This window comes from Sinohyriopsis cumingii, unplaced genomic scaffold (genome assembly GCF_028554795.1).
Source record: "Sinohyriopsis cumingii isolate HCF-2022 unplaced genomic scaffold, ASM2855479v2 utg000913l, whole genome shotgun sequence".
In the NCBI taxonomy this organism is placed as follows: Eukaryota; Metazoa; Mollusca; class Bivalvia; order Unionida; family Unionidae; genus Sinohyriopsis; species Sinohyriopsis cumingii.
The window spans coordinates 2,238,805-2,255,595 of record NW_028315943.1 but is presented as its reverse complement, the minus strand read 5'-3'; the positions used below and the strand labels follow the sequence as shown (position 1 = coordinate 2,255,595).

Genomic DNA, 16,791 nt, shown 5'->3' with positions numbered 1-16,791 from the left:
GCACAGTTGAGGGTAAAGGGTAACACTGCATTCATTTATTTATATTCATGGCAATCGATAACTGGATTATAAGAAGCTATTAAAAATTTATATTTAATTATACTTACCCATCATCATCTAAATTACTACTTGGAGTTCCATAATTTATACACCACTGCAAACATAACAGGAAATTTTCTTGCTATTGATACAATTAATAGTTTTATTAACAAGGCAAGTTGTATTAGTATTTTTTTTTAAATTTAATTTTCCTGTATGCATTCATAATGAGCTTAATGGATAAATGGGAGGAGGGTGTTAACAGGGAATGCTCGTAGGACATGGTTATAAATGTGAAACTGCATAGAGAAAGCATATTCGGACATGAAACACAATGTCAGCATATACAATCATCACTGATCCTCTAAGTACTGGTTTACCAATAGTGATACTTGTGGGGGGAAGTAGAGGGTGGAGAAATATAGCTGTGAATGCAAGTTTATCCAGAACAATTACAGTAAAATAGAGAAAGTTAACTTCTTGGTATTTTTTTAATATTCCTTTTATAAAGTGGGGACTCTACCTACTTGCACATTTTTAAAAATAAATTTTATCAACATTGCATGTGTGACATTATTGTTTTCAGTGGAATAATTGTTGCAGCAACCAAAAATAACTTAAAACTTGAATACTTTTTCATTTGTTTATAATATATAATTTAAATATATTTCTTTGTTCTGTATTAGTCAAGTCAAAACTTAAAACTGATTTACCTAATTTTAGAAAGAGTACATTTTGGTAACAAATCTGAAATTTTTTCACATAAATAAAACTACCTTGATTTCAGCTCAAAACAACAACTAATAACATTGTCATGGAATTGTATTAATCCCTTTGTTATTTATTAAATACATGTACTCGGTTTTCGATTTTTGTGTACAACAGTGCCCGAGGGTGATTTATGTATATTGTACAGTATTTTGAAACAGTGAGTTCGGTTCATCCTATGTCGCATGTGCGAAGTGCTTTCGATGGGAAAGACCAATATTCATCAAGCGCACAGATAATGTACGGTTACATCGCCTGTGTATAAATACCACACCATAGACGAAAACATTACACTACGGAAATGTCTTGTCAGTGAGCAGTCTACTTAAGGACTTGCAGATCTCCAGTTGCAGAGATATACAAGTCATTTATTAATTTCTTATGTATATTATAGGTTATAACTATTGTACTACCATGTTTATTTTTGTATATTTTCTATGTAGCTCCAGCTTGCATAGTATAATGCAAATATTTTATTCTTTTATGTGACTTAATAGGATATCTATATTAGTGATAAAGTTGCATTTTATTAAGAAACATTTAGTACCATAGGATTCTTATCAGACACAGGTAGGTTCACTTCTGAACCTGTTTATTGCTTTGTAATGTTGTGCCAATAATGTAATTTATATAGCTTACCGTATATAACATCATTATGTGTTAACGTATATGCCCATGTCATTCTTTGTACACGGTGTTAGATCTATATTCAGCTGATCAGAGTTGACATGGTAGCAGCTGTAGAGCTGACAATAGCAGCTGTAGAGCTGACCATAGTGATCAGAGTTGACAGGGTAGCAGCTGTAGAGCTGACCTTAGAGTTGACCATAGCACCTGTAAAGCTGACCATAGCAGCCATAGAGCCGACAACAGAGCTAGTTGAATAGCAGTGGTCGAGCTGATTGAACAGTGTTTTGCTGGTTGAGTAGCAGGTGATTGGACATTGCTGACAGATTGGTGGGCGCTGATTTCCTGATTGACCAAGTGATTGAATGGTGGTCAGTGATCACCTGTAAAGATGAATGCTTGATTGACCAGTGTGGCTGGTAGCCAAGTATTCTAGTGACGAAGTATTTTGTGTAACTCCATACATGTATTCTTTTAGCCCTGGGCTAATTTTGGGGTTTGTTATACCCATTGTTTTGGGACTGTAAAGATATATTGTATGATATCTGTCCCATTTTTACATTATTTTACTATTTGAGTAAAGTACATCATTTTTCACTGTTTAAGTGAATACGTCATTTTTACTCCATGAGTAAAGTACATCATTTTTACTATTTGAGTAAAACACGTCATTCTTTTCGTCGTGTGGAATTACTGTGAATCATTAACCTTTGTCCTTGTACTATTTAAGGTCATTTACTTGTATTCACATTTATGTTACGTTATTAGGTTTGTTCGGATTGTGTTAATTTGTTCAATATCATATTAATCATAATTCTTTTTTCATTTGAGTCATTCATTAATAAACATTGTATTTGTATCAACCATCATTAGTGTTTTGTTATAAATCCGACCCCAACCCAGTTATCTTGTTACAAAGATAATAATGGTAGCGTGTCTGGCTTTATACTTTGATAATGCTATGACATCCTTTCCTATCATGACTAGAGATCCTTTCATAACTGTTGGCATTTCAGTGCTTTGTAATGAATTTACTAGTAGTACAAGATGTACAATAAATCTTATCATCATCATCCAGCCTATCTGAAGCATGATTAACAGGATCAATTTTACAATCAGATCTAGAAAACCCTACAAATAGTTCAATATCAAACATGTATTATTTATTCTGCACATTTACATGCACATGTTATTAACCTTTTGTGCAAGCAATGTGCTTGTTCCATTACTCCATTGTGTGTGTGTGTGAGAGAGAGAGAAAGCAGTTGCTTTGTTGCTTTGCTGCTGTTTATGTATATAAGTTTTCTAATGTAATTTAAAGAACCGGTGTCATGAAGGTAATGTCATGAACTGGGCACGCTGTGCAATGCAAGTACTGAGTGAAATATCGATCAGCCGATCATATCCTCAGTAGATTTTCCTGGAATTTTTTTTCTTCACATGCATTAACAAAGATCTTCACAAAAATGCAATCAAGATGAAGAATCAGGTTAAGTCAAAGAATGTACCACTGATGTCAGATAAATGATCTAACGAATCTTGTCCATTTTTCATTTGTTTGTACTTTAGATATGGTTTATTTTAAGAATATATAATTTCTGTATGGGAAACATGGCTGCCTGCACATAAGGGCGGGTGTGGGGTTGGCAAGCCCACCCCCCCATTGGATTCACCTCTAAATACATTTTGACCTACATTCTTCAAGCTTAAAAAGTGATCACTACATGTTTGCCCCATTTGAAAATAATTCTGCGGGGTGGGACAAATGTGTCTCTCTGTACACTTCCGGTTTAAATTTTAGTTACTTCATCATTCTTCACTGTTTTAATGTGATGGGCAAAATTTTATTTTCCTGAAATCATTGTGCTTATTTGATCGCATTTTCTGCATCCTAAAAGTGACTTGAATATTATTCCATTGACAAGCTCCTCACCTTGAAAAGGAATACATATATTTTGTTCTCTGTCATAATGTTTAGATGATCATTCAAATGACCTCTTCCCTTATAATATATATATATATATATATATATATATATATATATATATATATATATATATATATATATATATATATATATATATATATATATATATATGTATGTGGTGATTGTTAATCATAGCTTGTAATATGTCTTTGTCAGATATGAGAAGTAGACTATATCAGCATAACAACCATGGCAAGTTCCTGTAGTAGTTCTTATCTGTCCAGCCAGGAGACAACAAACTTTGCACGCATTTGCCGGATAGTGGTTGATGTATTAAGAGACATTCTCTGGCAGGTTCTAACACATGAAATTAAACCAGCTGATCTGCCAAACAAAGTTCACACAAATCAAAACAAATTGTTTAAACTTGATGTGAAGATAAAGACATGGTTGTGTGGCATATCTTCTTCATCCCCTGCAATTCCTGTTGCTGAAATGTTTGATGTCTCCTCACTTTACACCCTAATAAGGAATCTTTGTAGTCAGGTCTCAACTCCCAGGACACAGTGGGGAAAAACACCACCTCCTGGTGGAACAACGTTGGGCGATGACATAGAGAGAGTACGAGAGTTCAGAAACACTCTTTATCGACATGCAGCGCAGGCCAAAATAGACACTGCAGATTTCAACAACCTATGCACAGATATTAAGGATGTTGTCAGCAGATTTGATGTGTACTTTAGTTCCAATTGTCATCCCATGAAATGCAACTTCAAAAGTGAGATTGATACCATTCTTACGTGCAGTATGGACAAAACCTTGCAGGATGTCTACATTAACAAAATAAAGGAAATTGCTATTTTATCAAGTAAGTGCATACTTTTATGCATAGTTAAATGGAGTTTTTCAGACAGCCAAGTATGGATAATTTTTAAAGATTCTACATATTAAAATGTTTACAAAAATCTGGAAGCACCAGAGTGGAAGTTAAAATTGTCTTCTGTAGTTTTAAGTTTATTGAGCTGTATAGGGTTTGCATTTTAAAAGTTCATATATGAAGCTATCTAATTGTTCTTATGAAGATTTTCAATAATATTTAGGCAATTATTATAAATGTTTGAAATATAAAGTTGAATGAAAATTTTTCTTAATGTCAGTTAAACATTAAAAATGCCATACCTTAATCCTGAAACTGTTAATCCATAAATCTAATCATAGTCTGAGAGTTATTTTGAAGATTTTAAAGTATTTGTAGTCCAAAATTTTAAGCATTTACTTGAAAAAATTCAAAGTTTACTTAACATTTACCGGTATGTATCATTTACTGAACTTATTTTACTCTTTTAGATCAAAATCTGACAAATTTTCAAAGGGTCTGTGGCAAGTTTTAGTCACATTTAAGGAAAAAGTAACTAAAGGGAGGATTATCATCAAAACAAAACTTCCAAGAAAACATAAGAATGGAATTGCAATTTGTAGCCCTAGATTCAGCTTTCTATTCTTTTCAACATTTTGTTTATCTTTTTGTTACTGAAATCTTCAAGCCAGGCCTGATTACTAGTAATTATTTTAATGCAAGCTTCAACACCACATACTTGCTTAGTTTTTGACCTCATTTTAAAAGGGCAGTTCTAGGTGAAACAATATTTACTTTGTTTACTCTTATCAACTTGATGGTTTAGAAGATTTCTTACATGTAATATTGTTCTACTATTAAGCCAGTTTAATGTATTGACTGGGTTACATTTAAGTTATTCCTAAGACTTTGCTGTAGTTTTGTAGCAACAATCTACAGAAATGAATCAAATTTATAAAAAATAAAAAAAACTGAGAAAATCATGAAAGGATACTATTAACTCAAAACATTAGTAGCTGAAGTTTGTGAAATCTAACTAGAGAAAAGAAAGGTTACAGATTGATAAATAGAGCTTTGATTCCAAATCATATCCTTTTGTCAGTCTATTAATCTGCCTACACTCTTTGCTCAATCATAATACTCTAACCATATATTTGGCAATGAGGATCCTTGATTTTGATTTTATGAGTTTCCTACACTTTCATAAGAAAGTGGCTCTCTAAAATTCCTCTTTTGAAGGTCTGTTGCCTTAAAATATTCATAAAAATGCCTTTTTTCCTCAGATGATGTTGGTGATGTAAAGCAGCAGGTTAGCCATGTAAAGCAGCAAGTTGACTGTGTAAATCTGCCAGTTGGCCATGTAAAGCAGCAAGTTGGCAGTGTAAATCAGCCAGTTGGCCATGTAAAGCAGCAAGTTGGCAGTGTAAATCAGCCAGTTGGCCATGTAAAGCAGCAAGTTGGCAGTGTAAAGCAGCCAGTTGGTGATACAAAGCAGCAAGTTGACATTGTAAATCAGCAGGTTGGCGATACAAAGCAGCAAGTTGACATTGTAAATCAGCCAGTTGGTGTCACAAAGCAGCAAGTTGACATTGTAAATCAGCAAGTTGGCGATACAAAGCAACAAGCTGACATTGTAAATCAGCCAGTTGGTGTCACAAAGCAGCAAGTTGACATTGTAAATCAGCAAGTTGGCGATACAAAGCAACAAGCTGACATTGTAAATCAGCCAGTTGGTGTCACAAAGCAGCAAGTTGACATTGTAAATCAGCAAGTTGGTGACACAGAGCAGCAAGTTGACATTGTAAATCAGCAAGTTGGTGACACAGAGCAAGTTGACATTATAAATCAGCAAGTTGGTGACTCCAAGCAGCAAGTTGACATTATAAATCAGCAAGTTGGTGACTTCAAGCAGCAAGTTGACATTGTAAATCAGCAAATTGGTGATATAAAGCAGCAAGTTGACATTGTAAGTCAGCAAGTTGGTGATATGAAATGGAAGGTTGACATTGAAAGTCAGAAAGTTGGTGATGTAAAACCTGAAGTTGGTGATATAAAGCAGTGTTTAGAAATTCTCCAAAATGAAGCTCATGTACAGGAGCAAGTTGGAAATGTAAAGAAGAATTTAGAAATTCTCCAAAATAAAGTTGATGTTGTTAACAAAGGTAAGATGTTTACTGAAGCTGCTCACCATTTAGTGTATTCATTGGGTAATTTTAGACCTATACAGAATTTAGTCATGCAAACAAAACAGATATATGCTTTCGTTAATTAGTTCTTTAGATACATATTAAAAATAATATTGGCATCCTTGGTGTTTAGATATGTATTAAAAAATATTGGCACCCTGTTTTCATTTGATATTTTTCATATTTTGCATTTGTTTTAATCAGAATGTAGTGACATATGTATTCCATTATGATAGATTCCCATTGTTTGATAAAATTGTTCACATTTCCAAACATATGGCCCACTTCGGGAATGCTTAAAATTACAAGTGGACTTGGCCCATTTGCATCTTACACTAAATTCTTGACATGGATGGATTTAAAAATTCACACACAACACACACACACACACACACACACTATTGCAACGCTATGATCTTCTGTGATATTAAGCAAAGTAGTAGAAAAGAGTGTCAACCATTAAGTTTTGTAAAATTCAGCAATTTGTTTCACTAGAATTAATGTGAAAAATTTAAAAAGAACTTACAATAATGCAAGTTAAATCCCAAATAGTCCTTGAATTTCTAACACATGTGTTAAGTGCTAATGAATAACGTTCTGAATAACCTTTAGTGGTATTTAAAATAAAATCCAAACGCTGAAGATGCTGAAATACCTGTAGACTTAAATGTATTAATGTACTAATGGCCTGAAGTGTAATGATGTGCTAAGTCTTTTGATGAATCACATTAGTATAATCCTGTTTGAATTCAGTATGTTTCCTAGTTAATGTCTCTGTCCATGAAATATTATTGAGCACTTTGTAATTCCAGAGAATAATAATTTGAATAAAAATTTCCACCCCAAATCAAATGGTGAACACAACATGTGATTCTGCTTCAAGATCTTATATCACAAGTGAGTAATTTCTAGATAAACAAGATTATATAGCCCTCTCCTTGACCCAGGTCACAATTAGCATTTTCTTTAAAAAACGCAAACATTTACTGAATGGAAACTTCCATTCTTGAAGATTCTTTTACTAAAATTATAATATAGAATTTGGTAAACATGATGTTTGGCTTGGCATGTTTTATGGGGGAATTCCAATAACTATGACCCACCCAAATAAATGTTTACTTCTATTAATAATGATCCTAATATTTAACTCACACTCCAAGAGATATATATATATGTGTGTGTGTGTGTGTGTGTGTGTGTGTGTGTGTGTGTGTGTGTGTGTGTGTGTGTGTGTGTAAGACCTAATACTTAATAAGACCCTCAATATGAATGCCATCTTAATATATAAAACCATGAAAACAAACAAATGCATCCTCATTGTAGTTGCTTACAACCTCGAAATCCCAGACTTAAACAGATGATTTGGGAAAATTGGTAATTTTCTGAATATTTGAGAGGCATATTTCAAGAAGTTCTCATGGCTGTGCAAACCACTACAGTTGTATGGACATACAGTGGAGTCCATGAAGCTGCTGTTGAGTCTAATCTGGGTGGATCGGTATATTATGCACACATAAGAAATGGTGACTGGATTTTGCAAATGAGGGATTTGGTCACATTGAAAATGTATTCCCTACTAAGACATTCTTGTGAATATTTCAATCAGATTCAAGTATCAGTGTTTTTACCCATATGCAAATCTTTGAGAGAAGTTTCTTCATGATGTTCTCCAAGAAATTATTATTATTATTATTATTATTATTATTATTATTATTATTATTATCACTATTTTGCTGCAGCAATCGCATGGCACAATACTATCCTCTCTTCTGTATGCAAAAATTTAGCTGGTATAATTTTTGGTACATGTTGTAGCAGTTTCTATCTATGCATGGCTGTTCATTATACATTATTTCCTATTTTGATTGAGCTCATATCAATTAGTTTAATTTTGTACTTGCTGAATTCTTTGAAGTGTGTAAAATTATGATCATATAAATTGTGTTTGAATGCTTACTTCAGTGGTACAAAAGGTTTGTTACACATACAACATTATATTGCTTATCTACTTTGTGGCCTCATTGTGAAAAAGGAACAGTGGTGACATCGTTTTTGAGTTCTATAAATAGGGCACAGGTAAACTGTATACATATTCGACAACTGTAGCTGCTACTGTAGAAGCTGATAACTCCACATAAACAAGAGTGTAATGAAGACCTACATTCCAGAAACAGAAATGTGTTATGTGGGAAACAGGTTGCTTAGATGCAATTTGATCACGCAGGACAACAGAAAAAGAAGGAAAAAAAGCAGATAGAACATAGCTGGATGATTCAAACCTGTGTAAAGTAGCTTAAGTAATTTGACATAAGAGAAAGAGGGGAATCTCAAAACAACCAAATGCAGGCACTGGTTTATGAATCCCTGGCTAGGATTTCCCATTCTCCTAGGAAGAAGATGTCCTGCCTTATCCGAGAGCAAAGATGAACACAAGTGAGTTGCTGGAAGAATCCATCACATTTCAGATCTGACAGGACAGGTGATAAAGTAGGAAGAGATGTGGACTTTTGAAATGCGGTACGTGAGTTTTAATGCCTATTTCCAGAGATGCTGCCAAAACACGCATGTCAATGTGGCATTTGTGGCCAGGGGATTAAATCAGTCACTCCTAGAGAGTGACACTTTCTCTTACAAAGTCTGCCATTTCCCAATTTCTCAGGAGGTGAGTCCTTTTCACCGTAAAAATTACTGACTTACCTTCTTGAAACCTACCACTCTTTCAGTGAGACCTATTTTGTTCCACCAGTCACAGCTGGTGTCTGTGCTGGAAGAGGTCTGTTCCCTCCCAAGGAAGGGCATATTAGGTGAAAAATGTAATCAGCCATGCATTTTCTCCCAGAATATATTGGTTTCCAAAGAGAGAAGGAGTTTAAGAGAGTAGGAAAGTTTCAATGCATCATTGATCTTTTTCTTTTGAACAGATCCCATCTTCAACAACGGTTTAAGATGGAGAGCTGGCTTAGTTAGGAATGTCATTAGGCCAAAAGACTGGTCAGTCTCCACAGATCTACAGAATGCTTATCTTTGCATTTCCATGTTTCCAAACCATGTGAAATTACTGCTGTTTTGTCAGGGTCAAGAGATATCTCAACACTGAGCTCTTCCTTTCATTGTAGTTTCAGCTCCTAGAATCCTCACCAGGATGATGGGTTTGTTAGCATGTCATTTAAGGCCTTTAGGGTTTCCCAACCAACAGTACTTTGATGAGTAGTCCTTATATGTGTCCTCAAGGGGGATTTATCTCTGTTGAGAGATGGTGACTTAACTAGGCGAATCAGGGGAAGTCAGACCTTATCACATCTTAAAATTTCATTGAAGTGGAGATTCATTTTCTCACCTCCAACGAAGAGTGTTCCTTCAAATAGACTCTCAGAAATACTTGCTGTCTTGAAAGACTGGATGAGAAGACATCATTGTTGGCTCATCTCCTGGGAACTAAAAACATCCTATCCAGTTCTTGCCACAAGGGGCCATAATACACCCAGATTTCCTTAGGAGACAGGTTTCATCACTATCAGAACATGTTTCTGACCAGAGAACAATTTCATGCTCCAGAGGTCGCTCATTCATTGACATAGGTGCCTCAGATTAGGGCTTGATGGGGTCAGATGCTGATATAGAGCCACAGGAAGTAGTTCTGTAGGGTCAGTAGTCTCACAAAGCTTCTGTCCACATCAGCAATCTACAAATGGGAGCTAATTTTTTTCTTTCATTTCAAAGGTACACAAAAGGCATTACTGCACAGTGACCATTACTGATATCATGTTGCTTTTAGCATTCTTCAGACATCAAGGGGGCACTCATACCTTTATACAGTGCTGGTTTGGAGCCTTCTCCAAAGGACAACATTGGAAGAGATTGCTCCAGGATGTCACATTCTAGGCAAAGGAATGTTTTGACAGGTAGCTTGTCCAGACAGGGGTGAGCAGTCCTCATAGAATGGTCTCTACACTAGTCAGTAGTAGACTTTTATCATCTGGGGTGAAGTTCAATTGTCGGCTTGTTTACAGAGATGAATAACAAGCTTCCGTTTGTGTCTTTTCAGTACTACCCAAGAGGGCATGGGCATTAGATGCCTTCACTATGAAGTTGGAATGACTATATGCCTATACATTTTCACCTTTCCTTGGGTTCTTTGTTAGTCAGGACTTTTGAGCCATGTATTATCCTGATTTGCTAGCTTCGGACCCAGTTTTGATCTTCTGATTCATGATCTGAGGAGATTATCTCTGAGGAGAGATCTGCTATTGCAACACCGAGGGCTCCTCGTGTACAGCATTTCTCAAATCCTCCATTTTTGTTCCTGGCTCAAACGATCTCTATGCATGTTTTCAAGCAAGTTTGCCAAATGCATAGCTCAGGCTAAAAGGGAGTTGGACTATAATTTTTACATTGGCAAGTGGAGAATGTTTGGTATTTGGTACAGAAGGAAATGATTGGATCTTATCTGTCTCCCTTTAACTGCAGATGCAGTGTCTTTTGTTCTTTGAAGAAGAAAGATTGTTCAGTAACAATCGTTAAGGGCTACAGAGCAGCCCTCCCTGACACTCCTTCAATCTCAATGGGCTCCACTATTGGGTTCAATCCACATCATTCAAAATTGAGCTCAGAGACCAGTCTCCCACTTGTTAAACTGGAGCTGGAACCTGTCATGAATTTTTTGGTTGCTATCTAAACCTCCATATGAACCTTTGATTTAAACTTCCTCTTTAAGAACAACTTCCTGTTCTCTTTATCATCTGAGAAGAGAAGTGAAATTCATGCTTTGACAGTGGAAAGGGATTGTTTAAACTTTAATCGTAATTTTGACCGAGATCAGTTTTGTAAAAATCAAAGCAAATGAGGTCAGGGCTATTTCAGCATCTTGGGCCTTTTTTAAATATTCCTTTTCAGCCGATGTTATTAAATTTGTCTTATGGCTTTCTCATTCCACCTTCTAGATATTTTATCTTCATTTGGTGGATGGGGGTGGAGGGTACAGTCAATTAAGTTAATTAGGTACAGTCCAGTCCTGTTATAACTTAATGGCCAGGGTCCACAAAGTGCCATCATGTTATGTACCATTTTGTGTAATATCCATGCAAGTCAGTTAACTGAAGAAAATATTGCATGTGTGTCCTCTTACCAATACCCAATGGTGGGCACAAAACTAGTGGCTTAATTACAACAATTACCAACTTGATGCATGTTAAATCAGAAATGCTTAAAACAGTTGTTATATATTTAATTGGGTGTGGGGAGGGGGAAGGGGCAGAGAACCATAAATCTTTGGTACATACATATATGTGTATAAGAAAATTGGTGACTTAAATGTACTCACCAGCCGATCTCATGCTATCCATAACAGTAATTCCATCAAATATACACCAACAAGCATAATTTCTAGAATTGTTCTGCAAGATTTCATTCGAATCTGAATACTTAATTTCGTGTTAATACACCCAAGTAACTTGGGGAAGAAAAAAAAATTGTATTTGGACTTGAAAAATACTTATTGAAAATCATACAGGAGGTCAGGTGTATTGATCTTGTAATGTACTTGAGATGAACACTTGAGGTGTGTGTTTGCCTGCCCGGATCCAGTTTGGGAGTACACCAGTCAGTTTCATGGGTAAATCGTGATCTCATAATCAGTTGAGTCATTCTCTAAAAGAAAGGAGTTAATAAATAAAATAAATATACTGTTAAGTGAATATTTTCTTTGTAAGTACGACTTTGCACTATTGCAGAGTAGAAACGGGGACCATACATAGTATGTTTGATTGTAAGAGCAAATTCCTTCACCCCTACAACTTAAACTCACCTTACCCACATCTTAATACTTTGAGTGACTAAAATGGCTCCTGACAATTCAGGTGATCAGCTTGTTTCAGCAGGTGTGTATGACGGATGAATGAGCATGGCATTGGTGATCTGTTGATTTTCTTTAAATAGGTGGGTAAATTAATTTTTAAATTTCAGCGAGAAGCTGTTTTACACCTCCACATTGTTAGGATCTAATGGATGAGTATGCCAGACGACTGAACAAACATTTGTTGTCTATTATTTACCCTGGATAGAGCAGCAGCTGTACAGAGGATGAATTGAAAACAGACACACTGGGTGGCTGAGTGATCTAAAACAGATGTCGGCAACCTATTTGACAGTGTGCCACTTTTTTTCCTGAATAATTACAAAATGAACGAGCGCGTGCCACCAGTAAGAGAGCAACACTGCTAAAATTGAGATTTTTGGCTGCCCTTCGCATGCCACACAAAACCTCTTGACGTGCCACCTTGTGGCACGCGTGCCGTAGGTTGCCGACCCCTGATCTAAAATGACTGATCACTGCCATCTCACATCTGTCCATGTGGATTCGAGTCTTGTGCTCAGCCAATATAGGTATGTGAGAAAGCTTGCCAGTAGCTCCCCATGGGTTGGTGGCATTTTCAGAAGTTCTTCCTCCACCAATTATACTGGCCACCATGTATAATGATGTGCTGAAAATTGTATTAAACCCAAACAACAACAGCAACAACAATAGACACAAGAAGATGTAATTGGTGACTTTATTGTTAATTCTTCAGTTATAATTAGGAGGTAATGCCTTGTTTAAAAATTAATCAAGATATTTTTTTAATAAAGAATACAACACATCTTGCCAAATTATTAAAACAAATTCTTGATTTTTAGGCATTTAAGCTTGGTAGTAATTCAGGAAATAGGTGAAATTATTACAGAATATGGGGATGCCATGCCATGATTGTGCTACATGTCAATTCATGTTTTTAAAAAAGCATGTTTTAGCAGGGTTTCACTCTATCACTCATCTGTTATTATTTTGATCCAAGTAGGAAAAAGAAATGGACTAAAATATCAGAAAGATCATGGGTTTGTTTTAAAAAATTTAAACTTCCAATTATAATTGTAGGTGGGAATAATGTCCTTGGACTGTTGAATAGTGCCAGTAAAAAATACATAAATACAAAAATATCTGCCAAGTGTTACCTATTTAAATTTAGTTTTAGCCCCTCCCCCACAATTGTATTGCAGCACACACGTGTGTGAGTGTGTCTGTGCATATACATAATGAGGTGGCATATTGGAATGGTTTTATTAGAATACATTCATTGTCCTCTCCTATTTCTTGTAAGGAAAGCAAATTCCAACTTTGGAAAAATTTGCATTTAGCAAGGTTGTATTTACCAGTTTGTATAATCAGTTCTCTTACTGTTTTCTTGATATTGTCATCAAAATTTGTTTATTGTGTACTTTCTAGTTGGAACATAGGCTTTTAACCAAACTGTATGCAGCATATTAAATGATAATTTTGGTCCTTTTTTAAGTAAAAATTGGTATGTTTTTTCTTTCTTCCTGAAACCCACATGTAAGTGCATGTACCCACCTTGAACATCATTATTATGTGATTTTTCATAAGGTGCATAATTATATAATCAACATAAAGATATTTTCCATTGTTTTATGTTGATAATTTGCACTGTTACTTTTTCCTGGAAAGAGTATCAGCTGGTCACAACCTTCTCAACCAGAAAACACCATGCAACCCAGACTAGTCCTATATGTGAATAATAGGACGTAAAGTTTTGGACTGACTTGGGATGCATGTCTGTGTGTCTTTGACATGTGCCTGGGTTGGTATATGTCAAGTTGCATTTTTCACTCTATAGTCAGGAGGAATATGGGTATATTTTGCATACATTTGTGTAGATTTTCTGATTATTTCATTTAAGGAACAATGAATCTCAATATTTTAAAGAATTTGAAATTTCTTAAAACATTTTCAGCAGGTACATTTAAGTGGAATGTTATCAAAATGTTTCTGTTTTAAAACTTTTATACTGGAAAATATAATATAGTTACCATTTACCAACATAATATATTCTCATTTTGTTGATAGAGTGCATGGAAACTGCAAAGCAGGAAGATATAGAAGATTTAAGGAACCGTTGGTGCAAAACTGATGCAGACATTGCTGAAATCAAAGAAACTCTTAAAACAAATCCTGACATTGTGGAGAAAGGCAGAATTTTTGGACAAGGTATTCACTGTTTTAATTGAACTGTAAAACGTCAAAGAAGCATGAGTGGTTGTCAAAGTAAATGTCTCTAATACTGCTACAGATTGGCTATTAGAAGTAGTTTTTCAAAAATCTGCCTAAATATAATACAATTCAGGTTGATCTATAATATCAGGATTATAGGTTTCTGCTCTGTACAGTATATGGCTGCTAACCACAAAATGTAATGTCTTGTTTCCTGAAAGTTATTTTAAGGGGATAATGACTTGGGGCTTTACAAAATAAAATAATAGTTACATGCAATTTTTTTGGCATTAATTATTATGTAAACTGTAACTTAAAAATTTCAGTTATCTCCAGCTAATTTTGTTGATTAGTTCTATTGGTCATAGACCAGAGGAGCTCATGGAATGGTCTGTTGTCCATTGTCCATCTGTCCATAGTTTGATTTTCATCCATCTGTTTGTACAAGATTGTTGTTGCTGCTCTCCTGAAACTACTTGGAGTATTGCCATGAAACTGTACACATTGATCCCATGGTCTACTTGGTCCTATATGAAAATGGTGCTGATTGCTTGTCAGTATGGCAACTACAGGAATTGTCTTGAAAATCTTGTTATTAATATTCCTCCTAAATGGATGGTCATGTCAACATAGGTATGTCACTAAAGCAGATCTTATGATGTCTATTTAGTTCTACATGAAAATGGTGCCATTCTAACGTTCAGTTTGGCCACTACTCCTGCCATTTTGAAAATCATGTTATTGCTATTACTTCGGAATATATGGTCATATCAGCATAGGGTTTGGAGGTCCCAGGTGGCCAAGTGGATGAAAGTGCTTGCCTATTCCGATCAACAGCCATCTCAGTTCTGTTAACATGGTTCAAGTCTCCTGTTTGGCCTATATTGGTATGTGAGAAAGCTTGCCAGTAGCTTCCATTATATAGTAGTTCTTCCCAGGGGTTTTCCAGGCTCTTCCTTCGACTGAGTTACTTGGGCCACTATGCATTGCCTATGATGTGCTGATAAATGGTGGTAAGCCAACACCAATACAGGGTTTGCAAGAAGAAACTTATAATGACTTGTTATTACTTAAGGAAAATCATTCTGATCTGATGTCCATTATTGATGCTATTGGCCATCTTTAAAATCTTGTTTATTGCTACAGCTCCTACATGGATAGACATATCAAGATGGGTTGTCATCAAAAGGCTTCTTATAATGTCAAATAGGTCCTGAATGAAAATGGTGCTGATTTCACATCCAAGATGGGTGTCACATTGACCATGTTAAAATCTTGTTATTGCTAATCCTCCTCAGTATGTGGTTTTCACTAAAATACTTTACTAATATCTACTTGGTCTTAAACAAAAATGGTGCCAATGTAAAGTGCAGTATGGCTGTCATGGCAGCCATCTTTAAAACATTCTTATCACAACTGCTTATGAACAGAAAGTTATATTGACATCAGGTTTTTACCAAAAATCTTCTTATGGATGTCTAGACAGTCCTAAATGAAAGTGGTGCTGATCTATGGTCTTTTATAGTTAGCACAGTGGCAGGCTTGAAAATCGTATTATCATTGATTCTCCTGGATTAATGATATCATCTTATATCATCTTCTTATGGTGTATACTCAGGCCTAAATGGACATGACCAACCCTCAGTCCATCAGTATGACCACTAAGGTGGCTATCTTGAAAATGTTGTATCTACTCCTCACAAATGGATATCTATATCAGCATGGAGTTTTCACAAATATACTTCAGATGATACCTAGTTGGTCAGATGATACCTAGTTGGTCCTAAATGAAAATGTGCAAGTCATGCATGATGGCTCTTGTGAAAATCTTCTTGTCACTATTCTCCATGAATGGATGACTAGTATGACATGGGATTTTGACAAAAAGATTTCCAGTGATGTCATTTACCTTGAAATAAATGAACATGGTGCCAGTCTGATATCCAATATGTCCACTCCAGCAGCTACTTTGAAAATATAGTTATCACAGAAGAATATCAGAAATGGTTTCAACACTTAGCAGTTAAAAGTTAAAAATTATCTTTTCTTGAATTCCCTCCCTGCAGCTTGTTTAAAATATAAAAAGCAACAGAAAACATCATTACTTAACAAATACTGGAAAACTTATTTTCCGTTCTTCAAAAGATACTGTTGAAATAAAAGTAACTTATTTGTTAGCACATGATATATTATTGTTCTAAATCACTTTTATACTAAGTATAGAAATATAGGAATGGGCAAATAACCTAATTTTGCATAAAACAGAATATAGAATGTGCACATTGTCACTATGCATGAGAGGGCCGTCTGGATTGGGTTGGGGGAGTCAGTCATAAACTGGAAGAGG

At 35.3% G+C, this 16,791-nt stretch overlaps 1 protein-coding gene across 1 annotated transcript in view; it reads left to right on the top strand.

Moving 5' to 3' along the window:
* LOC149773036 (uncharacterized) overlaps positions 1-16,791 on the top strand; it is a 100,498-nt gene that overhangs the window by 10,336 nt on the left and 73,371 nt on the right. The window contains exons 2-4 of the mRNA XM_089946828.1: positions 3,578-4,229; positions 5,501-6,379; positions 14,301-14,441. Coding sequence (XP_089802954.1) covers positions 3,611-4,229; positions 5,501-6,379; positions 14,301-14,441 — 1,639 coding nt within the window. The 5' untranslated portion in view covers positions 3,578-3,610. The remainder of the gene's footprint in view (positions 1-3,577; positions 4,230-5,500; positions 6,380-14,300; positions 14,442-16,791) is intronic.